This window comes from Girardinichthys multiradiatus, chromosome X, assembly GCF_021462225.1.
Source record: "Girardinichthys multiradiatus isolate DD_20200921_A chromosome X, DD_fGirMul_XY1, whole genome shotgun sequence".
Taxonomy (NCBI): domain Eukaryota; kingdom Metazoa; phylum Chordata; class Actinopteri; order Cyprinodontiformes; family Goodeidae; genus Girardinichthys; species Girardinichthys multiradiatus.
In genome coordinates, this window is record NC_061817.1 from 31,708,054 (window position 1) to 31,730,434 (window position 22,381).

The following is a 22,381-nucleotide window of genomic DNA, read 5'->3' on the forward strand; positions in this document are numbered from 1 at the left end:
TTGGATTCCCATACATGTGGGAGTGGAGCAAAATTAAGAGGCAGACATGCAATATAAACAATCATTGCAATCTAAAAAGGAGAGTTTCAGATTCCATTGAGAAAAGTTGAATGCAAATTCCATAATAACAATTCTGGTAAAATATTTGCATATAAATGATAAAGAGACACAATTCAACAGCATTCAGAAATGTGTGGGACATGTTTCACTCATCTCAGAAAAGATCAAACAAGTCTTAACAAGCCACTAAAGCAGATTAAATCTTAACTATACAATAACAACGTTTTTCGGAATTAATACAATAAAAATAAATGGTCAATTTATGTCACTAAAAAACAAAACTATTACAAAAAGAATCACCATAAATTTCCTGCCCACACTCCAGTCCAGTAGGTGGCGGTAATGCGCCTTAAAGTTGATCTGCCGTTCGCCACAAGGTAGCAGACGAAGAAGAAATACGGTAGTGGCATCTCATGTGCATGGCGCTATTTGAATGAGCATTTGTGGTCTGCGTTTAAAATTCAACTTATTGTTTTGGAATTAATTTTTAAGCTCCTCTTATTACCCAAACACAGGTGCGTGTTTTTAATACCATACATATTTTATTTGAGAGCTGGAAGCTATCACTTGCTAACTGAACAGCTACGTACCTCCTACGTAGCTTGCAGCCCTTTCATTTCTTTATCTTTTAGCTTGTTAGCGGGCCAGTTTGTTAGATAAAAGTATTACTCGAACAAAAATAACACAATTTGTTATTGTTAACCTTTTGGTTATTTTCTTTCGGAAACGTCCGTAAATAAAACTTTAGGATTTGTAAATCCTCAAACTTCGCGACATTCAGTGTTAGCATTAGCTGTTGTAAAGTCAGCGTGATCGTCTCTTATAAACCAAGACTAACAGTAAAATGATTGTACAGGCATAACGTTAAACTATTAAAACCGCACAAATCTGAAGATATCTGTTGTTTACGACATACAACAAACAGTTCATGTTTCTCTCATTTAATTAGGAAAGGTGCAACTATGGGTGAATGTGTTTCAGATGAAATGATGTAGCATGAATTTATTTTCTGTCCGTAAACAGTGGCTTTCAAAAGTGTTCCCACCCCTGTTAAAAGTCTTTACTCCTCTACACTAACACTGATTATATTTCAGCATTTATTTTCTTGAATGCACACCTTCCATCAATACTAGCGAGTAGATGAACCTGAAAAAAGCTCAGATGTCCTAATAGGATTTTCCCGAGATTTACTCATTTGCATCGTTTTACTTTTCTATTTCTATTCATAGATTGTGGAGAAGTTATAATGGATCACAAGGACCTCCTTGTATAAAGGTGGCAGTCCGGAAAAAGATAGAAAAAGGTTTTGCAGCAGTTTTTAAAATTGATGGAGACACAAGAATGTGACTGGTTATCAATCAGAAGACTTGTTTATAAGTAATAATTCAGACCTGGTCAGATTCTCCTAGAAACGTGGAAAAATCTGTTATGATCTGAAGGAACCATACTGAAACGTTTAAGCCATAATTCTAAAAGGTAAATATCACACTGAAAGAACAACAAAAAGAACACCATATCCACAGTGTAGCATGGTGGTGACCGTATCATGCTCTGGGGTAGGTTTTTTTTTTGTTTTGTTCATAAGATGGAAATGGTGTTCTTTGCCAAGGTGGATAAAATGGTGAGCAGTTCCAAATACCACAACATCTTCAGGTCTTCAGCTGAAGAAAAAGAGGCCTCAGTGATTCTAAGCATCCATTCTAAATCAAGCGAATGTCAGAATCACAAGAAAAGTGAAGTTTTAGGATGGCTGAACAAGATGTCCACACAATCTGATATGACTGAAGAATTTTCCAATGTAAAACGGGCAAAAAAGTTTATAGTATCTGTCACATTTAAGGTGGATAAAGTTTGAAAAATATATTGTTAAAGTCTGACAAACCTGGTATTTACATAAGATTATTCATTTTCCAGAGCCACTGTGTTAGCTTTAACATGGACTCAAGTCTATCTGATCTCCTTTGCAGTTTTCTAGAAGATGGAAGCTGATTTATATGACGAGTTTGGTAATTACATCGGTCCAGAGCTGGACTCTGACGACGACGAAGATGACCTGGATGCAGAGGACAGGGACATTGACGAGGTATCTTTCAAATTCACAGAGCTTGTCATTGCTAAAGATTTAAGTGAAAATCTGCCATGGTGTTCATTTCCTACAGAGAGATGAAGATGAAGACGATGACCCTGGGGATGAGGATGAGAACGTACCCGGCATGGAGGTGGTCCTGCATGAGGATAAGAAGTACTATCCCACAGCAGAGGAGGTTTATGGGCCGGAGGTGGAAACTATTGTCCAGGAAGAAGACACACAACCCCTCACTGGTGAGATAGATTACATGTTTTTAAAGAGCATTGAATTAAGCATTTTATAAGCTTGTAAAGCGGGCTTAGTCTTTAGGTTGATGTTGTCTTACTATAGAGTCTTTGATAGTCAAAGCACCAAAGAAGCCTTCAGAGGAAAATGATGAACACAGAATTAAAACATTTCCTCCTGACTGAGGTCTTAATGCTTAAGTCTGTTCAGATGCTGATTATTTTTAAACCATCTTTGAATTTGGACTATTTTTACAGCCATTAAACCACCACTATCATTGTGGGAAAATCAAATCAACAGTTAGCTTTTGCATTTATCTTGGCTCTTTGCTTTTATATGCACCTTTTGTGGTTCTGGAATTGTTTGTAAAAAGCCAATAACCACATACTCTAGTCAAGGTGTAAACTACTGTTGATGTACTGAATGGGATAGGATAGTCTCCAGATGCAATGTGCAAGGATCCCTGGTCAAAACTACGGAATAAGTGTTTAAAATCTCGAATCAGGAACTCAAAAACATTAGGTTTTGTTTGTGCCTGCACCTCCAGGTTTTATTTACTGCTGGAGTTGTTTGAGGCACTGACTTCACTAATGAAAAACAATTTTATTCATCAACTATGTTATATAATTTTCTGGCAGATAAGCTGTGCAGGACGGAGCCCTGTCATGCACTATTTATTCCTCAATATGCACAATAAATTTGAAATTAAATTGACATCCAAACTGTTTGCTGACCATGACGTTGAGTTGAGGAGAGATTTAACATGCTTTGCTTGGTGACAAGATGCAGTATTACCCAGATAAATAACTTCACTGGTTCTTATTTCTGTCCATTTCTAATGTGTTGCTTTTGTCAAAGCATATCACAGTGAGTTTACATCTCATCGCTATGATGCCTTTTTCATATTCCTCCTCTTTTGTTTGTACTTGTGGCTGACTGGGAAAAACCTACATGTTCTGCCACTCTGTGTTGATTTCATTCTTGATGGATTTTTAGAATCCTTTCCATTGTTTTAACAACTTTGCTTTGTTGGGAATGTATTTCTTGTTAATCAGCCAGCTGCAATAATTTAAGGTGTGCCAGCCCAATTAGACTTGTGCATGTATTTGTTTTAGAAATGGAAATTACAGGTTGGTTACATTTCTTTGTCTGCTTGGATCTGAAACAAAACCAAAACACAAAAAGATGCGACTTATGAAAGCACCGCCATTAATATTTGTGTTTTCCAAAGCTAGCATGTTCAGCTGTTTATTAGTTTATTCTTAATGTATCGGTGTGTGAGCGCTTAATAATCTGATTGATTGATAATAGTTCCTCCCCCTGCTTTTATAAACACTACAAATAGTAAGATTTATAAGCATCATTTCCTACAGGTCTTATACGTTTTAATATTTATAATGCAGTTTTTATTTTAGTTGGTTTTTAGACTATCTTATATTTTATGTTATGGTTGCCTTTATCAAAATATCAAAGCTATTTGGAGATAATCGTTGTGCAACCAGACTTATGTTGAGATTAATGTGTGCAGTTAACATAGTTACAGAGTTTGTGAACATACTTCAACAAGAAACTGTCTCATTAGTGTTTCCTCCTTTTTCTCCTCTTTAGAACCCATCATTAAGCCTGTCAAGCACAAGCAGTTTACGCTGATGGAGCAGGAGTTACCTGCCACTGTTTATGACATGGAGTGAGTCATGTTCCTACGCAGAATCCTGTTAAATTCAGATAAAAACACTGATGATTAAGAATGCAGCAGAGCGACATGCATCTCTTTCTGTCCACACAGGTTTCTTGCAGATTTGATGGACGGTACCGAGCTGATCCGTAACGTCACCCTGTGTGGTCACCTCCACCACGGCAAGGTTAGCTGGAGCTTTGTAGCTGCGTCTGGCTCGCTCCCATAATGTGCTGTTCTTGGCTGGGGGCTTGTCCGTGGCATTTTACTCAAGAAACAATTTTGAATAACAAAAATAAAGAGGGCCTATGCTGTTCACTTGGCTGCACTACCCAAAGGTTGCTACATAGTCTGGAAAGGCATGAAATCTGAAATCAGTATTTTCCAGGTCTGGATAAGGATGGACAAAGACAATACATTATAGAAGAATATTTGTTTTTCCATACTTTCTTTCCTACCTCATTATTTAAATGTTTTGTCCTCCCTCCATCCCTCATGTCCTTCCTTCTTTTTCTGAACGGTTTTAGAAAAACATGTATTAGCAATAATATTGCGATGGCAGTACAGTTGGCCAATTACAGACATGTCTCTCACCACTGTCTGTGAACGTCACTAAGATCAGTATCAGGTGTCGGCATCAATAGGAGAGATTGTCCTTCCAACTGACCAGATATGTTACTGGCATGCTCAAGTGAATTCATGTCACCTGAAGTATTTTTACCTTCCAGTCAGTTATTGCATTAATACTGGAATGACTATTGTGATTGCTGTAGTTTTCCATTGTTCCCTTTTCTGTCCTTCCTTGTGTCCTACAACCCTTCATCCTGTGTTCATCCTTCCTTTCTTTCTTTCATTCCTTGTCTGCCATTCCCTCCTCCCTTCCTTGTCATTTCTTTCCTTGTTTTTTCCTCATGTTATACCTCCTTTTCTTCTCTGTTTCCACCATTTCCTCTTTTCTCTATTTCTTCCTTTCTCTTTTTGTCCTTATTTTTCTTTCAGTTTTCCACTATTCCTCCCATGAGTCCTTGTTTCTTCCTTTCTTTTTTACATCGTGTCCTACCTCCCTTCCCTTCCTGTGTCGATCCCTCCTCCCTTTGTTTCCTTTCTTGCTTCCCTTTTTTCCTTTGCGTCTTTGTCCTCTTCCTTCCCTTCTCTAACTGGCCCCTTTTATAAATTCATTCTGAACTTTGGTATTATATATTTTAAAATGAATGCAACGAACTGAAAACTCTTCAAAATCAAGTCTGGAAAAGTTTGGAATTTTTACATGAAAAATATAGCTGCACAATATAATGATCATTATTTAATTCAATTCAAAAACACATTATTAATCCCAAAGGGAAATTAAATGTTGTTGTAGTTCATATTATGCAGGTTTCTTCAAAGAGCCGTTGTAGATGCTGATGGCTGTGGGCAGGAAGGATCTCCTGTAGCGTTCCGTCTTACAGCAGATCTGAAGAAGCCTCTGACTGAAGACAATCTGTTGTTGTAGGACAGTCTGATGAAGAGGATGATCGGGGTTCTCCATAATGTTCTTCATTTTATGAAGAATTCTTTTTTGCACATTATTGTCAATATCATTGTATGCAATAATGAGATCTTAAAAGACTGCTTGCATGGTATATTTGATAAACTGTTATTTAGGTGCCCTGCAATAAAGTTGAACTTTCCAGTTATAAATTTGGCCACCTGGATGAACTTTCTGTTCTTTATCAACCCGTCACAATGTTGGATTAAAAAAAAAGACTTAAGTAGGATTTAATGGTAATCGATGCCATTATCTGAATATTTAGTAATATAGCAATGCCTTGTGTTCCTAATATCACGCAGCCCTATGAAACAGTGTAAGAACCCTGAATGTAGAATCGGTTTACTCTAACAAATGTTTTTGTTGTCCTCAGACTTGTTTTGTGGACTGCCTGATTGAGCAAACACACCCTGAAATCAGAAAGAGGGACGATGTCGACGTGAGTGTTCTCTACTTCAATTTAAACTCTGTTCCTTTAAATTTTGTGTTGCAATCAACTGCAACCCAACATGGTTTTGACTTTTTTCCCAGCTCCGGTACACAGACATCCTTTTCACAGAGCAGGAGGTGAGTGTTTCATTCAGATTTGACACGGGCACATGTGGGGTTGTTACTGAAAGCTAACATGCTGTTTCTTCCTTGTTTCTGGTGCATTTCGATCAGAGAGGGGTAGGCATCAAAAGCACTCCAGTCACAATGGTCCTGCCTGACTCCAGAGAAAAATCCTACCTTTTCAACATCATGGATACACCAGGTTTTGTATATTAGTTCAACACGTTTAGGAAGTGTGTTTATCTGTGATCTGGGATTGTTCCTTTCGACTTCATATTTTTATCCAGAGAAAAACAAAACATTTTGTCTCCTTTAAAAGGCCATGTGAACTTCTCTGATGAGGTCACTTCCAGCATGAGGATCTCGGATGGTGTTGTCCTCTTCATCGATGCAGCAGAAGGAGTAGGTTGCCATTTTTTTTTAAGTTGCCCATTTATTAAAATTGTTTTTAGATGAAATAAATCGATCTTCTGCCTTTCTCCGCCCAGGTGATGCTGAACACAGAGCGTCTGATCAAACATGCAGTCCAGGAGCGCATGGCCATCACCATCTGCATCAACAAGGTGGACCGACTCATCGTGGAGCTCAAACTGCCACCAACAGATGCTTATTATAAACTTCGACACATCGTGGATGAGGTCAATGGTTTGCTCAGGTAATTCTGGTTTGTTTTATTAACTGAAGAAACTGCAGAGCATTGTGGGATATAGTATTATTATAGGCATGGGTCCTACACAAGCTTTGACACATGGAAAAACATTTGCGTTTCAAGAGTTCAGGTGTTTTCTTAAAAAAGGGGCTGGAGAAAAACACAGTGAGGTTCTTTAGACATTATATTTTATTTATGTGTTTTAATGTTTTTAGAGGCACTAGTGGTTTTTATTTTTTCGACAGTAAGCTGACAGAAAAGGGGTAGTGAGGGAGGGAAGACATGCAGCGAAGGTCGCCTGGGCCGGCAGTCGAACCCGCGACAGGTTGAATACGGGTCGCACGTTTTACTCCTGTGCGACCGCCGCACCCAGAAGTCATATTGACGTGCTCATCTGTCTTCAGGTTAGGAAAGAAATACTGTCTGAACATTTGAAAGGGGCTTAAGTAAGGGGCTGCACGGTAGTGCAGTTGGTAGCGCTGTTGCCTTGCGTCAAGAAGGTCCTGGCTTTGAATCCCAGCCTGGGGTCTTTCTGCATGGAGTTTACATGTTCTCCCAGAGCATGGTTCTCTCCAGGTTATCCGGCTTCCTCCCACAGTCCAAAGAGATTACATTTAGGTTAGCTGGCCTCTCTAAATTGCCTTTAGGTGTGTGTGTGTGTGTGTGTGTGTGTGTGTGTGTGTGTGCGTGCATGGTTGTCACTTTGTTGCCCTGTAATGGACAGTCCAGGGTGTACCTAGCCTCCCACCCAATGACTGCTGAGATATGGCACCAACCCCTCCACAACTCTGCGAGGATAAGCTGGTAGCGACGATGGATGGATGGCTTAAGTAATTTCACCACCTCCGTATTTATGACCTGGTCCTTCCTCTTCTGTTTCAGCACCTACTCCACAGACGAGAACTTGGTGGTGTCTCCTCTCCTCGGAAATGTGTGCTTCGCCAGCTCTCAGTACAGCATTTGTTTCACTCTGGGATCCTTTGCCAAGATCTACTCAGACACCTACGGTGAGATCACTCGCCAGTTAACATACAGAGCTGTGAAAAAGTATTTGCCCCATTACAGATATTTTCTGTTTGTGCCTTAGATTTTTCAGATCATCCTACACATTTGAATATCAGGCAAAAATGACCCTTGGTAAACACAAAGTGCAGTTTTAAACTGATGATTTTATTTATTAAGGGAAGTAAATGATCCAAACACACTTGGCCTGATGTGAAAAAGCGATCATTATGTTTTAATGTAACAAAATCATGATTTAACAGTGATGGACAAATTAGCATCACCCAGACCTAAATACTACCTGACCAGTACACTCAAGAAATCCCTTAAATAGAACCTGTCTGACACCATGAAGTAGGCTATAAGATCAGATAAAAATTCATTGGCATCAGTCTAGAAAATAATCCATGAATGGAGAGAACCTGAAACAGTGAGAAAGAGACTGACCAAAAATGACAAATATTGGAGAGTTCCAAGGCAAAAGCAAAGAGCACACAAAGATCTATCTGATATTTCCCTTTGAGAAGAAATTCTGGGGACTGATGAGTCTCGTTGCATCTGTTGAAAACCTAACACAGCGTTTAAGAAAAATAAAATCATACCAAAAGACAAACAGAGGTGGTAGTGTGATGTCCTTGGGCTTTGCTGTTTCTGGACCTGGACAATTTCCCATAAACAAAATTATCTGAAGAACACAAGCAAGGCCACCACTGAATGTCTCAAAAAACAATATGAAGGCTTTGGAGTGACCTAGTCATAGCCTGACCTTAAACAGGTTATTCATTCACCAAATCCCTCAAATGTGGCTGAAATGAAACAATTCTGCCAAATAGAGTGGGTCAGAATTCCTCCACAGCAAAGTAAAACATGGATCACCAGTTGTTGCCACCAAGGGTTAGGGTGCAATTACTTTTTCACATATTGCTAGGTTGAATTGATAACTTTTTTTGTATTAGTAAATGAAATAATTTGAAAAGAGTTTCACATTTATTCAGTTGATCTCTGTCTGAATGTAGTTTTTGATCTGAAACATTTCATTGTGACAAAAAAGCATAAACAGAAGAAATCCTTTTTCACAGCACTGTATTCTGCATTCTGTTTAAGGGTTTTGTTTTGCTCTCACGTCTCGCTGAACTTTAACCTTAGTTTATTTATCTTGCATGTTCTTGTGTGTAAAGAAAGGCACTTTTATTTGTTGAGGCTTGAAAAGGAAGAAAGTAAAATCTGCGAGGGGGCAAGTACTTTTACTAACTTCCTCCTGTCTCCCATATCTGTTTATAGGTGATATCAACTATAATGAGTTTGCAAAGCGGCTCTGGGGAGACATTTATTTCAACCCTAAAACGTGAGTAACTATCCTCTGTTCTAAAATCTGTGAAGCTGTTCTCTCTATGATTCTTCTTTGTTCTCCGTTTAGTCGCAAGTTCACAAAGAAAGCTCCCACAAGTAACTCCCAGCGCAGCTTTGTGGAGTTTATCCTGGAGCCTCTTTACAAGATCCTCTCACAGGTTAGAAATGGCTTGCTTTGTGTTTTTTATTTTAATGAAGACTGCCAGTTCGGTACTCAGTCCAAACCTCCTGTGTGTGTTGTGTGTAATCCTGCTGGTGTCCAGGTGGTTGGAGATGTGGACACAACGCTGCCTCGGGTTTTGGATGAGCTCGGTATTCACCTGACGAAAGAAGAGCTGAAGCTGAACATTAGACCACTGCTTCGGCTGGTCTGTAACCGCTTCTTTGGAGAGTTCACCGGTATGTCTGTGAATCTTATCTTTGTGGTACACTTGACATTCGATTTAAGTGTTTTCCAGGTCCTGATAAGCATGGATATGAACAAGGAGTGTGGAAAAAATATTTATAGTTTCACACTTTATTTCCATCCATCTTTCTTAAATGAATCCATATTTCTTCCTTCCATCGTTCTGACATCCATCCATTCCTCTCTCTTCCATCCATTCTGTCCATCTATCTTCCATCCATCCATCCATCTTACACCCTTTCATTAATGCATCCCTCTTGTCTGTCCTTACGGTCTGTTTTATTGTCTGGTTCCATAATATATACAGATATCTACCATACGTCCTGTGAAGCTTTTTATTCTTTAAAAACTGGGTTAAAAAATATCTCTGGAAATTTAAGTATGGAAGGTTTGTGTATTTGTATGGATCCTAGTAAGGGCAAGAATTTTAGCATTTAAGTATGGAAGTTTACCATGAGAAATGTGTAAGAACCCTGTAATATAAATCTGTTCACAACAAACTCTTCATTTGTTGTTGCCCTTTGCAGGTTTTGTGGACATGTGCGTGCAACACGTCCCCTCGCCACAAGAGGGTGCTAAAATAAAGATAGAGCACACGTACACAGGAGGCCTGGATTCAGACTTGGGAGAGGCCATGGCAGAATGTGATCCTGATGTGAGTAATTTAATGAGGAGAAAAAACTAGCATCTCCTTATGGGAAAAGTTGCATATTGAACAAAACAATACTATTTTAATTATGGATGCACTGACATGAAAGCTTGGACCGATATTAATATTGCTGTTATGGCCAATAACCCATATTTACCTATATATATATATATATATAGATACATACACACACACGTTTCTGAGATGATAACGTTTTGTACAGACTGAAAAATATGCAAACTGATTTCTTGAATGTTCTTTTTTTTTAAACGTGACTTCCAAGATTGCACAGCCAATAAAAAAACACAAGTAACCATCAGTTTGGATCATAAAGCTAAACAATATCCACCACAGGATATTGGACAAGGTCAAATGATCCAACTTGGTGGTATTTATGGCAACCAGACATTTGTTAAATTGTCGGCACAAGTCTACTCCATTTAAACTCAAATCTGTGAAAAATGTTAAATCAAAAATATTAGAGAATATCCTCACTATCGGTGCACATTTTCCCACTAGCACTGTAATAAATGTCCCAACACTAAACCGATGTTTTCACACGCATGCAAAAATAAAAAACTGCAAATCAATTTTAAGTCCTAGCTATAACATTGTTAAACCAAAATATTTGAACTGGGACATAACTATAATGAAAAAGACATGGTAATCTTTGTACATTTCCCAACATAAAGCTTGCTCTAAAAGTAATGTCCCAAACACTGAAACCGTGTTTCCACGTGACACTGTGGGTCATAGTAAGCAGAAAAGAGTCGTTCACTATCCACACTTGTACATGGAGCTGAAAGGTACTCGCGTGCTGCCTTGGACAGGGTACCGAAAAGCGAAACATGTTGCTTTTCCAGTGCTGCAGGGTTCTTTCATTTCTGGGGATGGGGAGCTCACGCAGATAGCTGTGCATCACTGTGTGTGTGATAAATTACCAGCAATCTAAACTTTGCAACATTAGATTTTGTTGAACTTTGCTCTGAGCAGAGGGCAATGCTAAAGGTCCAACATTAGGAGGGCAGGAAAGCATAACTAAAAAAGGTACTTTATAAAGATTTTTTTTTTTTTTGTAGTAAATCTACTTTTTTTGTAACTGTATACAATTAACTTGCATTACAAATCATTACACAAAGGTTTCTAACAGGTTTGGTTATTTGAATAACAGACAGGGTTTATAAACAGAAAAAGACTGTTCACTTGTTTTGGTTGTCCTTCTCTTCTTCTCTTGTGGTTCTTCTGTGGCTGGTATCTCCGTAGCTCTGTCGCTGTGTGTCAATTTATCTACTTTAGAAGCAAATTTACAGGCGCCTGTTTGGTGACCGTGTCAAAATAACGGTCTTTGCAGCTCGGGTCAAGGATTGTTGCCAAGCGGTAAAGCGACTCAGAGAAAACGTTTCCAATTCGCTCATTAACAGCTTCCTGTAGAGTGGCTTTTGCTATGCAGACCCCACTGTTCGTGTCAGCTGCCTTGCTCAAAAAAAAACGTTTCAGTGTCACAACAGAGGGAATCACTTCTGCGGTACTAGCAAATTGTCAGCTTATTCCCTTCGTTAATTGTTCAAAGGGAGTGAGAAGCTCAGTCACGTTTTCAATGAGGCCCCACTGGTGTCTGCTGAAACTGGCAGGCAGATTATGATCTGCTCCAGACACACCCAGCGCATGGTTCTGATCCAGTAGACTTTAATTCATGTACAACGTACTATTGCATCTGGTCATGAGATCTTGTTGTAGCATCTTTGTTGTCATGCCTAACTCTTGTTGTATATCTCTCAGCCGAGAGGTGGCAAGTTGAGAGTGGCAAAATTCTTTTTATCCAATAGCTACGCAGTCAGAGATGCTTTGCTGGGTTACCACTCCACCCTGCACTGCTAGCTGCGGTGTATGAGCCATGTAGCCCAGACTTTTACATACTCATCTGAACTCCATATATCCATAGTGAAGCTAACGTCAGTCACATCGTACAACAACTTGTGCACATGCATGACCACCACTATGGAAGCAAATCGTTACCATATTTCAAATGAAAAAGCATTTTCAGAAATGCTTTTTCATTTTAAGAATGTGGCTGCATTGTTTGACTCATAAATGAAATTAGTAATCAATAATCCTATTTGCATTTGCATTTTCTGATTCACGACTGCACATTTTATGCCATAATCTACCCAGCTTGTTCGGTAGGGGGCGCTGTGGACGTCTGCATTGCATTACATTGCAAACGTGCTGAGAAATCGATTGAATTGCAGCAGGGCCGAGCTCCATTTGTGGCAGTGGCAGGCAGAACTGGTAGTTCCGGTGGCAGCTTCGGTGGCACGCTGTGGCAGTTCCGCCACAGCGTGCCACCGAAGCTGCCACCGGAACTACCACAGTCTGCCGCAGGGTGGCACGGGATTCCGCGAGGATGCCAGAAGGTGCCAGACCGGCCGTAAAAGCTTGCCAATGCGGTTGCCGCTGTTTTTGTGGAAGCTGATGCTGATTATCGGCAAACGGGTTGTCATTATTGTTATAACCTGTTACCTTTAAATAATGATTTCATTATTGATTGTTATTTAATAAACAGCTTTAGACCCATAACATAAGGTGATTGTATTTACTTGACATGGAAAATAAATAGCACTATGTGTATGTGTGACGTGTTGAAAGGATGACGAAGATTTATTGCACAAACAGCCGGTTTATTATAGAGCATGAGCGGCTATTCTGAATCGTCACTCACAGAAAATTATAAATAAATGCTTAAAAACACGCTGGATGTCCCAGGCCATAAGGCTGCCACCGGAACTACCAGTTCTGCCTGCCACTGCCACAAATTGAGCTCGGCCCTGCTGCAATTCAATCAATTTCTCGGCACGTTTGCAATGTAATGAACTGCAGACGTGCACAGCGCCCCCTACCGAACAAGATGGGTAGCTCAGTCAGCAGGGAGCTGAGGAAGAGCGGCTGCTGACGTCACTCTGCTGCGCCCGCAGCTCGGAATGCTTTTTCGTTTTCGAGTTCTGGGCAGTACTTTGCGGGCAGACCACGAAAACGAAAAAGCAATGTCTGCTTTGTTTTCTTTTTGATTATGGCATAAAATGTTCAGTCGTGAAGAAGAAAATGCAAATAGGATTATTGATTACTAATTTTATTTATGAGTCAAATAATGCAGCCACATTCTTAAAATGAAAAAGCATTTCTGGAAATGCTTTTTCATTTTCAAATTTTACATTTCAAATTGAATTTTGGTATCTATTTGCTGGGGTACATTTTGAAAAATAAATCTCAAATGTCTTTTTCATTTTAATTAAGTGAAAGAATGAGCAGTCTTGAAGAAGAAAATTAAAATGCAAATAGGATGATTGATTACTAATTTGATTTATGAGTCAAACAATGCAGCCACATTCTTAAAATGAAAAAGCATTTCTGGAAATGCTTTTTCATTTGAAATATGGTAACGATTTGCTTCCATACACCACTTCATGCAAAGCAGGGAGGGAAACGTCAGAAAAGTAGTGCCGACTTTGAAGGCTGTAGCGGGGTTTAATGTGCTCTATTAACCGCCGAAATCCTCAGTCCTGTACTTTGGAAAATGGCTGGTCGTCAAGAGTAATCATTTTCTTCATTTTGGTAGTTACTGACCTAGCTTTTGAGCTGTCTTTGGACAATTTTGTAGTTTTCTCGTATGCTTGCTGTATTGGGCTCCCGGCTGCTGCCGTATCCGCTTTCATTTTTGTCTTTTGGCTACTTTTAGCACCGTTAGCTTCCTGAAATTGTGAGCATATAAAAGTGTTGGTATTGAATTACTGAACAGCATCCTCCACATATTACCTTGACTTTGCAAGTATTGCACACTGATTTTCATGTGACTTTTTTCGACACCGTGAAAAATGACCACACGGCGGACATTGTTTCTCTGCTTTAGTTGCATACCCCAGAAACTTGGCTGTACTGCATCGCTGCCACATGATTAATGCCGACTTATCGTGCATCCCTAATTTTAATTCCTAAAATAAGGAGCGAGTCCCCCCTTCTTACTTCCTGATTGTTCTCCTCAGGGCCCTTTGATGTGCCACACCACTAAGATGTACAGCACAGAGGATGGGGTCCAATTCCATGCGTTTGGCAGGGTTCTGAGCGGTACCATTCAGGCAGGTCAGCCAGTGAAGGTATTGGGAGAGAACTACACGCTGGACGACGAGGAAGACTCTCAGATCTGCACAGTGGGCCGTCTCTGGATTTCTGTTGCCAGGTAAACTTTTAGTTTGGCTTGTTTATAAGGGTCCAAAATCAATGATTGTTTGGTGAACTTACAGCTTACCAAACACCATTTCAGGTACCAAATTGAAGTGAATCGAGTTCCTGCAGGAAACTGGGTTCTGATTGAAGGCTGTGACCAGCCAATCGTGAAGACCGCCACCATCACAGAGCCACGAGGAAACGAAGAGGTAAGGCATCAATGAGGAACATTTCTTAGGGATTTAGAACTATGAACCACATAGACATCTTCTCTTTCTCCACCAGGCTCAGATTTTCAGGCCGTTGAAGTTTAACACGGCTTCGGTTATCAAGATTGCCGTGGAGCCCGTTAACCCGTCCGAGCTGCCGAAAATGTTGGACGGCCTGAGAAAGGTTAACAAGAGCTACCCTTCTCTAACCACAAAGGTAGATCTGAGTACTGTCTCTGTGTCAAACCATTTTATTTACTTGGATGTTTTGGAGCAGATTTCTGAGTTGATTGTGTTTTAGGTGGAGGAGTCTGGAGAGCATGTCATCTTAGGGACAGGAGAGCTTTACCTGGATTGTGTCATGCACGATTTGAGGAAGATGTACTCAGAGATTGACATTAAAGTAAGTAAAAATGCTCATCCTAATTATGTAACTATGGCATTTTTTGTTGGTTTGGAAGAAACCGTGCAGCATCTTATTATGGATTCTGAGAAAATCGAGTGGTTTGTTTTAAGCCTTGCCTTTTGTATGATTAGGATAAAAACATTTAGTTTCTTAAAAAATTATAAGAGATATAAAATGTAATGTTCTGACCATGATGTTACCTACACAATCAGGGAAGACGGCAGAATTTTCAGAACTAACAAACACTGATACCTTCCACAAGGAGGATGAGCCACAAAAGGTCATTGCTACAGTATGCTGTATCTTATTAATGGAAAGTTGTGTGGAAGAAAAAAAGCAAGGTAGAAAAATGTTACAGCGCATTTCCAAGCAAACCACTGTGAAGAGTTTGTGTGAAGGTCACAAGGTGTTGACAGCAGACGGAGTCTGTGATTTAAGATACGCTACAACCAAACAAGAGATGATGCTAGAAGGTTCCTACATGGGCTAAGGAGAGAAAGACCCAGGCTGTTTATCAGTGGTTCAAAGTCTTCTTTTAAGATGAAAGTAAGTCCCAGAGTCTGGAGGAAGAGTAGAGAGACATGGATACCTACCTGTTATGGTCCAGTGTGAAGTTTCCACAGTGAGTAATGATTTGGGCAGCCATGTCATCTTTCCGTGTCAATCAGTTTTATTTTATCAAGGCCGAGGTCATCACAGCTGCAACCAGGAAATTTTAGAGCACTTCAGGCTTGCCCTGCTGACAAGTTTTATGGACATACTTATTTCATTTTTCAGCAGGATACTTGCTTTAATGACAATGGTATCACTCTGCTTGATTTGGTCCGCAAACAGCTCTGACCCGAACCCCATAGACAAGCTAAGGACTACTGTCCAGAGAAAACGAGACCCACAGAGTCACCAATGCAGATGAGCTGAAGGCCGCTATCAAAGGAACCTGGCTTCCTTAACACCTCAGTAGAGCCACAGGCTGATCGCCCCAATGCCAAGTTGTACTGATGCAGTAATTCATGCAAAAGGAGCCCCAACCAAGCATTGAGTCCATATGCTATAGAGTACATGTAGGCCGAACTTCTTGTATTCAGGTTATTTACTGATATGTTCGAACTTGGAGCTTTCGACTGTTAAAATATTTTCTGCGTCTAATACCGTATTCAGCATGAACACCAAACTCAGGCTGCAATTTACAACACAGTTGGTGGTCAGTCAATATTAAACGTTTATCCGTATGCACATAAACATACAATCTGCAACCAGCTCACTTCAGCAAAACAAAAGGGCAACACTTGGGATCCGAGGTAAAAAAAACAACCATTATTGTCATTATTATTACCGTAATTGTTGAAAAATGTTTCTAACGCTTTTGTTGAGGCAGTTTCCATAAACAAACCTGTTTCTGACGTTTTGTCCACAGGTCGCTGATCCTGTTGTGACCTTTTGTGAAACAGTTGTCGAGACGTCATCTCTTAAGTGTTTTGCTGAGACGCCCAACAAAAAGTGAGTATTTGCCCTCATTTCATAAGATCCTATTCAAACACAATGGCAGGTGTGTAATCTTACTGGATAATTACTGCAGCTTCGCTCTCAACTACCTTTAGTTCGTGTAGCTTTATCTAACCCTTGCATTGCCCACTCCGAGTGTTTGATGGTTTCTGTGTGATCTGATCTCCAGGAATAAGATCACCATGATTGCAGAACCCCTGGAGAAGGGGCTTGCCGAGGACATCGAGAACGAAGTGGTGCAGATCACGTGGAACAGGTACGCCGCTGAAGACTTTACCCAGTCATACTTGCTCGTACTGCAGTTTAATTGACTTCTTCATTAAATGAGCGATACAGTGTGCTCATTATGCTTTGATGTCAGCTTAATAATTTTTCCACATTTCTGCGCCTTTCCGGCCATTTATTCTCATTTCATCCTTTGCTGGGATTAATGAGCAGTCATTGAAAATTGAGGTTCGTCAATTAAATGCGGTCATAGACGGCAGTAGAGGGAAAAACCTATTTAAAATGTGAGAAACTGCTGCATGGTTCCTAAATATGTATCTGCACAGTTTCTTGGTAGTAATTCTATTCGCTGCAGCTCTCTTCACTTCACTAAAATGTCCCCATTAAGTTAGCTCACCTTTGCTTATTGATGAATTCACTCTCTAATTAAATTGTGCACTAAAAGCATGCATGCACTTCCCTGTTAATCTTGCTTGAAGCGCATGCTTGATTACATATTTTACTTGAGTGAGGCTTCCTGTCTGTGAGGCCATCTGGAGCTAGTTGTGCCGGCATAAAATAGCACGGCTGCACAGTTCACATGCCTGTCTTCCATTAACAACCCCCGCTCCCCCAAATAAAGCAATCTCTTTCATATTCCAGTTGACACACTGTACATTCCCCCCAACCCAGTCCTACCAGTAACTGTCCTGTTGTGTCATCGCAGGAAGAAACTGGGAGAATTCTTCCAGACAAAGTACGACTGGGATCTGCTGGCTGCCAGGTCTATCTGGGCCTTTGGACCGGACACAACTGGGCCCAATATTCTTGTGGATGACACACTTCCTTCAGAGGCAAGTCAGAAACATACGATCCGAGAGGTTTTGTGTCTGGGTTTATAAAATGGATGTCTTAGCTTAACTCAGAATAAAAACATCCCATAAACAATAGAACTGTGGCTCTTTTAGGTTTTATTCGGTTCTTATTTGTTTAATAATAATGTATTTAAATCTAATTAAAACTTAAACCAAGATACAGTTTCTTGTTTATGTCAGTCTTGTTCATTTAACTGAGAAGAAACCTAAACACTGAATAAAATTCGGTGAAACCGTTTTGTTGTGATTCATCCACTTCTATGAGTCTAATTGGACACAGTGTTCTGGATGTTCTGGAGTTCTTACTTTGTGAACTGAAGTCCATTTTCTCCAATCAAACCAGACTTTAGGGGCTTCTGGAATCATGCCTGTTCAGGCCCATAATGAGCAGTCTTACTTCTTTTCCCCAGAAACTGAAGATGACAGAAGACCAGCTCCTCAATATTTATTTTTGTTTTTTTGCATCCCAGCATTCACCACGATAAGTTGTTTAAATAAATGGACCCTGGTTGTCCTTATTTTATCAGAAATCTGTACTCAAAGCTGGTTTTACTCTGTCTGGAATAGTCTGGCATTCAATTTAAACCTTTTCCAGGTCCAGGTCAGGAAGAAGAAAAATTTTTTTTTACCAGCCTGATGTATAAATGTTTATGGCTCTGTCCATCCGATTGTTCATTTATCTCTTTATCCATATGTCCATTACCATCTATTCCTTGGTCTATTCATAAATCTGTCTGTTAATTCATCTGATTTGTTTGGGAATCAATTCCTGTTTATGTTTACAGTGCATATTAATTAACATGAGTACATTAGACTGCCATGTGAATATGCCAGATTTAGCCACAAGGGCTAATTGTCATTCATTTGTGCAGTTGTCTGTCAGTCCAATCATCCATTCATCTCTCTTTGTCCATCTACGTATGTCTGCTTTTCCATCCATCCATGCGTTCATCCAGATGTCCATCCTTGCATCTATACCTTCGTTTCTTTGTCCATTCATCCATCCATGTGTCCCTCTGCTTGTTCATACATGCTTTGGTCCTTCAGAAGTACTAGAAGGTAGAAATGGAGAACTCTGGAGATTTAGGTGTAGGAACCCTGATGTCGACAGGAGAAATAATGACTGTTTTTGTTTGTTTTGTTGTCATTCTTTTTTTTGAATAAACCTACTAAAATCTGACTTTTAACTTGCTTTTGATAAAAGTAATGATAAAAATAAAATTGTGTCCAACCAGAGAATCTCAGACCTGTTGTGTGTTTTCTGCAGGTGGACAAAGCTCTGCTTGGTTCAGTCAAAGACAGCATCGTTCAGGGCTTCCAGTGGGGCACCAGGGAGGGACCTCTTTGTGATGAACGTAAGTCGTCCTTGCTAGCTTAAAGTATCTTGACTTTTCTTCTGAATAAAATGTTGAGTGTTTTAATTCTGCCGGTGATACGTTAGCCTAACTTGAGATTTGTTGTTTTTGGTGCTTTCAGCTATTAGGAACGTCAAGTTTAAGATCCTGGATGCCGTCATCGCTCAGGAGCCTCTCCACAGAGGAGGAGGTCAGGTCATCCCCACAGCCAGGAGAGTGGTGTACTCCGCCTTTCTTATGGTGAGAATCTTCTGATCATTTCAACTGTGGAGAAGTAATTGCTATGATTTTAACTAAACTGTGATCCTGTGTTTTTCTTGATTTTAACTTTTATTTCCCACCTTTTTACTCATCATGACTTTCATCATAAGCCCATCAGCAGCCCTCTATAATTATGCTGCAGTCTTTCTCCGGATTGTTTTGCTTCCTTTAATCTGTAGTATACCTCTCATTTCAGGCCACTCCAAGGTTAATGGAGCCATATTACTTTGTAGAGGTCCAGGCTCCAGCTGATTGTGTATCTGCAGTCTACACAGTCCTGGCTAGAAGAAGGTCTGTCTGTGCATGCAGGCACAAAGTCTTAAATCAGGCATCACAGCATTTCCATGTTTGTTATTGTTTTCATCAAATCTGATTTGTTTGCCTTCTATCAGGGGTCATGTCACCCAGGATGCACCTATACCCGGCTCTCCTCTCTACACGATCAAGGCTTTTATCCCAGCCATTGACTCTTTTGGCTTTGAGACCGACCTTCGCACGCACACTCAGGGTCAGGCCTTCGCTCTGTCTGTGTTTCACCACTGGCAGGTGAGATTTATGGACACAAACATGCAGTCAGTACCTTCTCTTAGTGAACTGTATTATTCAGCGTTTGCCTGCTAAAATAAAAGGTCAAATTGAGTTGGATACATAATAGGTTAATTTTAAGTTCCATCTGTTAAATTTAGTGGAATAAAGACTGACCTTCATGCTTCGGGGTCTGTGCTATGAAAATCATAAACATGCATTTCTAATGTTTGATGTGAGCACCACTGGGAGCTGTAAAACACTATCCTTTGTATCCTCCCATTGCCTATAGGGATCAGTCTGTTAGTTTGTCCTTGCATTCGTCTGTTCGTCCGTCTATTTGAGTAGCCATCAGTTCATTCGTTCATCTATACATCCGCCTGTCTGTCTATATATACGGCCATCTATGTATTTTTCCATTAATGCAATCATTCAGCCATGATTTTGTCCAAAATGAATTCTTTTCTCTGTCTGTCCGTCCATCCCATCATCGTTTTATCCCATCATCCGTTCATCCATCTGTCTGTTCAGTCATTTTTACACATTCCTTCCATCCATGCATTTGGGAATACATCTGTGCCTCTGTAGTAAGTCTATTCATCCATCCTTCTTTCTTACATCCATCCATGCTTCTTACAACCAGCCATGCATCTGTTTTTTTCAAGTTAATCTTGAGTTCAGTAGAAATATCTGCAGTTAATTGAAAGTGAACTTTTGTACTTGGACATACTTTTGACATACTTAGAGTCTGGAAACGTTTGGAAGTGGGGCTTGGAAATAGTGTAGGAATGCTGGGACTTGTAGCGGTTCCTGCTCCAAAGTGCTCAACGTCGTGCACTCGTCTGCCTCTCTGGTTGAGCTGCTTCTGATCCAGAGTACAGCAGAGTGGCGAGTCATTACTTTTGAAGTTTTATGTGGCTGTCTGTGTCTGTCTGCTCTTATCTGACATGTGTTTGCGTCTGCACTCTGCAGAGCTGTGTCAGTGAAAATTACCTCCACTTAGCCTAGATTAATACTTTAGTGCAAAGTCATTAATCTGTGAGCAAAGAAGGAGTGGAAATGTTTCGTGTTTCATCATCCGCACTAATGTTTCTTCCCCTCCAGGTGAAAATGATCAGACATAAATTATTAATGTCAGACATGCACTGGAGAATATATTCATCGTTGTTATTTAAATTACATGAAGATGAGAAAATAAGAGAAACTGACATATTTAGTTCTGCTTTGATGACTTTTTATTAAACTGTTTTCATTCGTTTTATTTCCTCAGATAATTCTGATTATTAAAAACCAGACAATAACAGTTTTTCATAATGTGTCCCTCATATATCCTGATATTTTGCATGCAGCAGGTTCTGTTTTCTCAGGAAATTCTCCTAGGATTTATTGCCAGTCAGCATGACTGTTTAAGTTACTTGTTCCCAATTCAGTCAATGGTTTAGGTCTTTTCTCCTGCTTTTGGTGTATGAGAGACATGATTCCTGTGACCACATATTGATTCAGCTGCCCTAGATAACAAGAACAACAAAGAAGTCCCTGAACTGCCTTGTTTGGCCCATTAACCTTAAGAGGCTATGTTGTGCCTCCCTCATTAGTTTTATCATGTATTGGCTCGCTAACGGCCATTAGCCGCTGTCATCCATTGGTTGATTGGGCTTCATCCTCTCCTTTTATTATGTTTCCCTCTTTTTCTCCAGTCAAACATTTCCTCTGAGGCTCAGAAAGTCTTATTTTTGCCTCCACATCCCATTCCTTTTCCTTTTCAAGAATCGTCTTCATTTCCCGCTAAATGACAATGAATATCCTATTCATCCCATGAAGGTCAAACCTTGAGCTGCTTAGGATAATGGATTTAGTGAATCATTTTAAACGTCTGTGAGTTCGAATGCGTTCCAACTCGTCCTGCTAACGTTGCATTGTTGCCATGTTGGTCACATTTGATAGAGTGACAGTACTTACACCTCGGCTTTTTCTGTTATTATGACTGATGCTCTCCTGAGTCGGGGAAAAACGGGACAGACGCTGTTAAAAATGTTCACTCAGCTTGTTAGCACTGAAGGTGTTATGTCTTTTCAGAAAGTGTTTTGAATGTAAGCGAGTGTAAATTCAGTGCCTGTTTGCTTCTGTTCCCCGTTTAAGATTGTCCCCGGTGACCCCCTGGACAAGAGCATTGTGATCAGGCCCCTCGAGCCTCAACCTGCCCCTCACCTGGCCCGAGAGTTCATGATCAAGACCAGAAGACGCAAGGCGAGTCATCTGCGCACCTGTTTACATTTTGATTTGAAATTATAATCATAGATGATCAGTTTAATTTGCTAATATTGCTTATTTGTTGCTTCTGCAGGGTCTGAGTGAAGATGTGAGTATCAGCAAGTTCTTCGATGATCCCATGTTGTTGGAGCTGGCGAAACAGGACGTGGTGCTTAATTATCCCATGTGAGACCACGGCCACTGCTGCAGACCTTCAACTGCAAAAACTGTGGAAATTACAAGAACTAAATGAACCATACCAGGGTTTAACCTTTTAATCTACAGAACAGATGTATGCATTTGTTTGTCTTAATCTCTTCTTGTATTTTTTATATGTACAAAATATTGTTTTGTAGCTTGTCTTTGAGTTTAAATAAAAGTTTGATCTGA

The 22,381-nt window shown here is 40.0% G+C and overlaps 1 protein-coding gene across 1 annotated transcript; it reads left to right on the forward strand.

Annotated features, from left to right (window-relative positions):
• The first annotated feature begins 419 nt into the window (after window positions 1-419).
• Window positions 420-22,381, forward strand: LOC124863587 (116 kDa U5 small nuclear ribonucleoprotein component). The gene is made up of 28 exons (XM_047358040.1): window positions 420-575; window positions 2,028-2,143; window positions 2,220-2,382; window positions 3,983-4,061; window positions 4,161-4,236; window positions 5,951-6,016; window positions 6,109-6,144; window positions 6,241-6,331; window positions 6,449-6,531; window positions 6,618-6,784; window positions 7,661-7,785; window positions 9,062-9,125; window positions 9,198-9,288; window positions 9,394-9,529; window positions 10,064-10,191; window positions 14,223-14,416; window positions 14,501-14,612; window positions 14,689-14,829; window positions 14,914-15,015; window positions 16,433-16,515; window positions 16,691-16,777; window positions 17,453-17,579; window positions 18,868-18,955; window positions 19,077-19,195; window positions 19,413-19,507; window positions 19,609-19,762; window positions 21,881-21,988; window positions 22,086-22,381. The coding sequence occupies exons 2-28, from the start codon at window positions 2,039-2,041 to the stop codon at window positions 22,179-22,181; spliced, it is 2,916 nt and encodes a 971-aa protein (XP_047213996.1). The 5' UTR covers window positions 420-575; window positions 2,028-2,038; the 3' UTR covers window positions 22,182-22,381.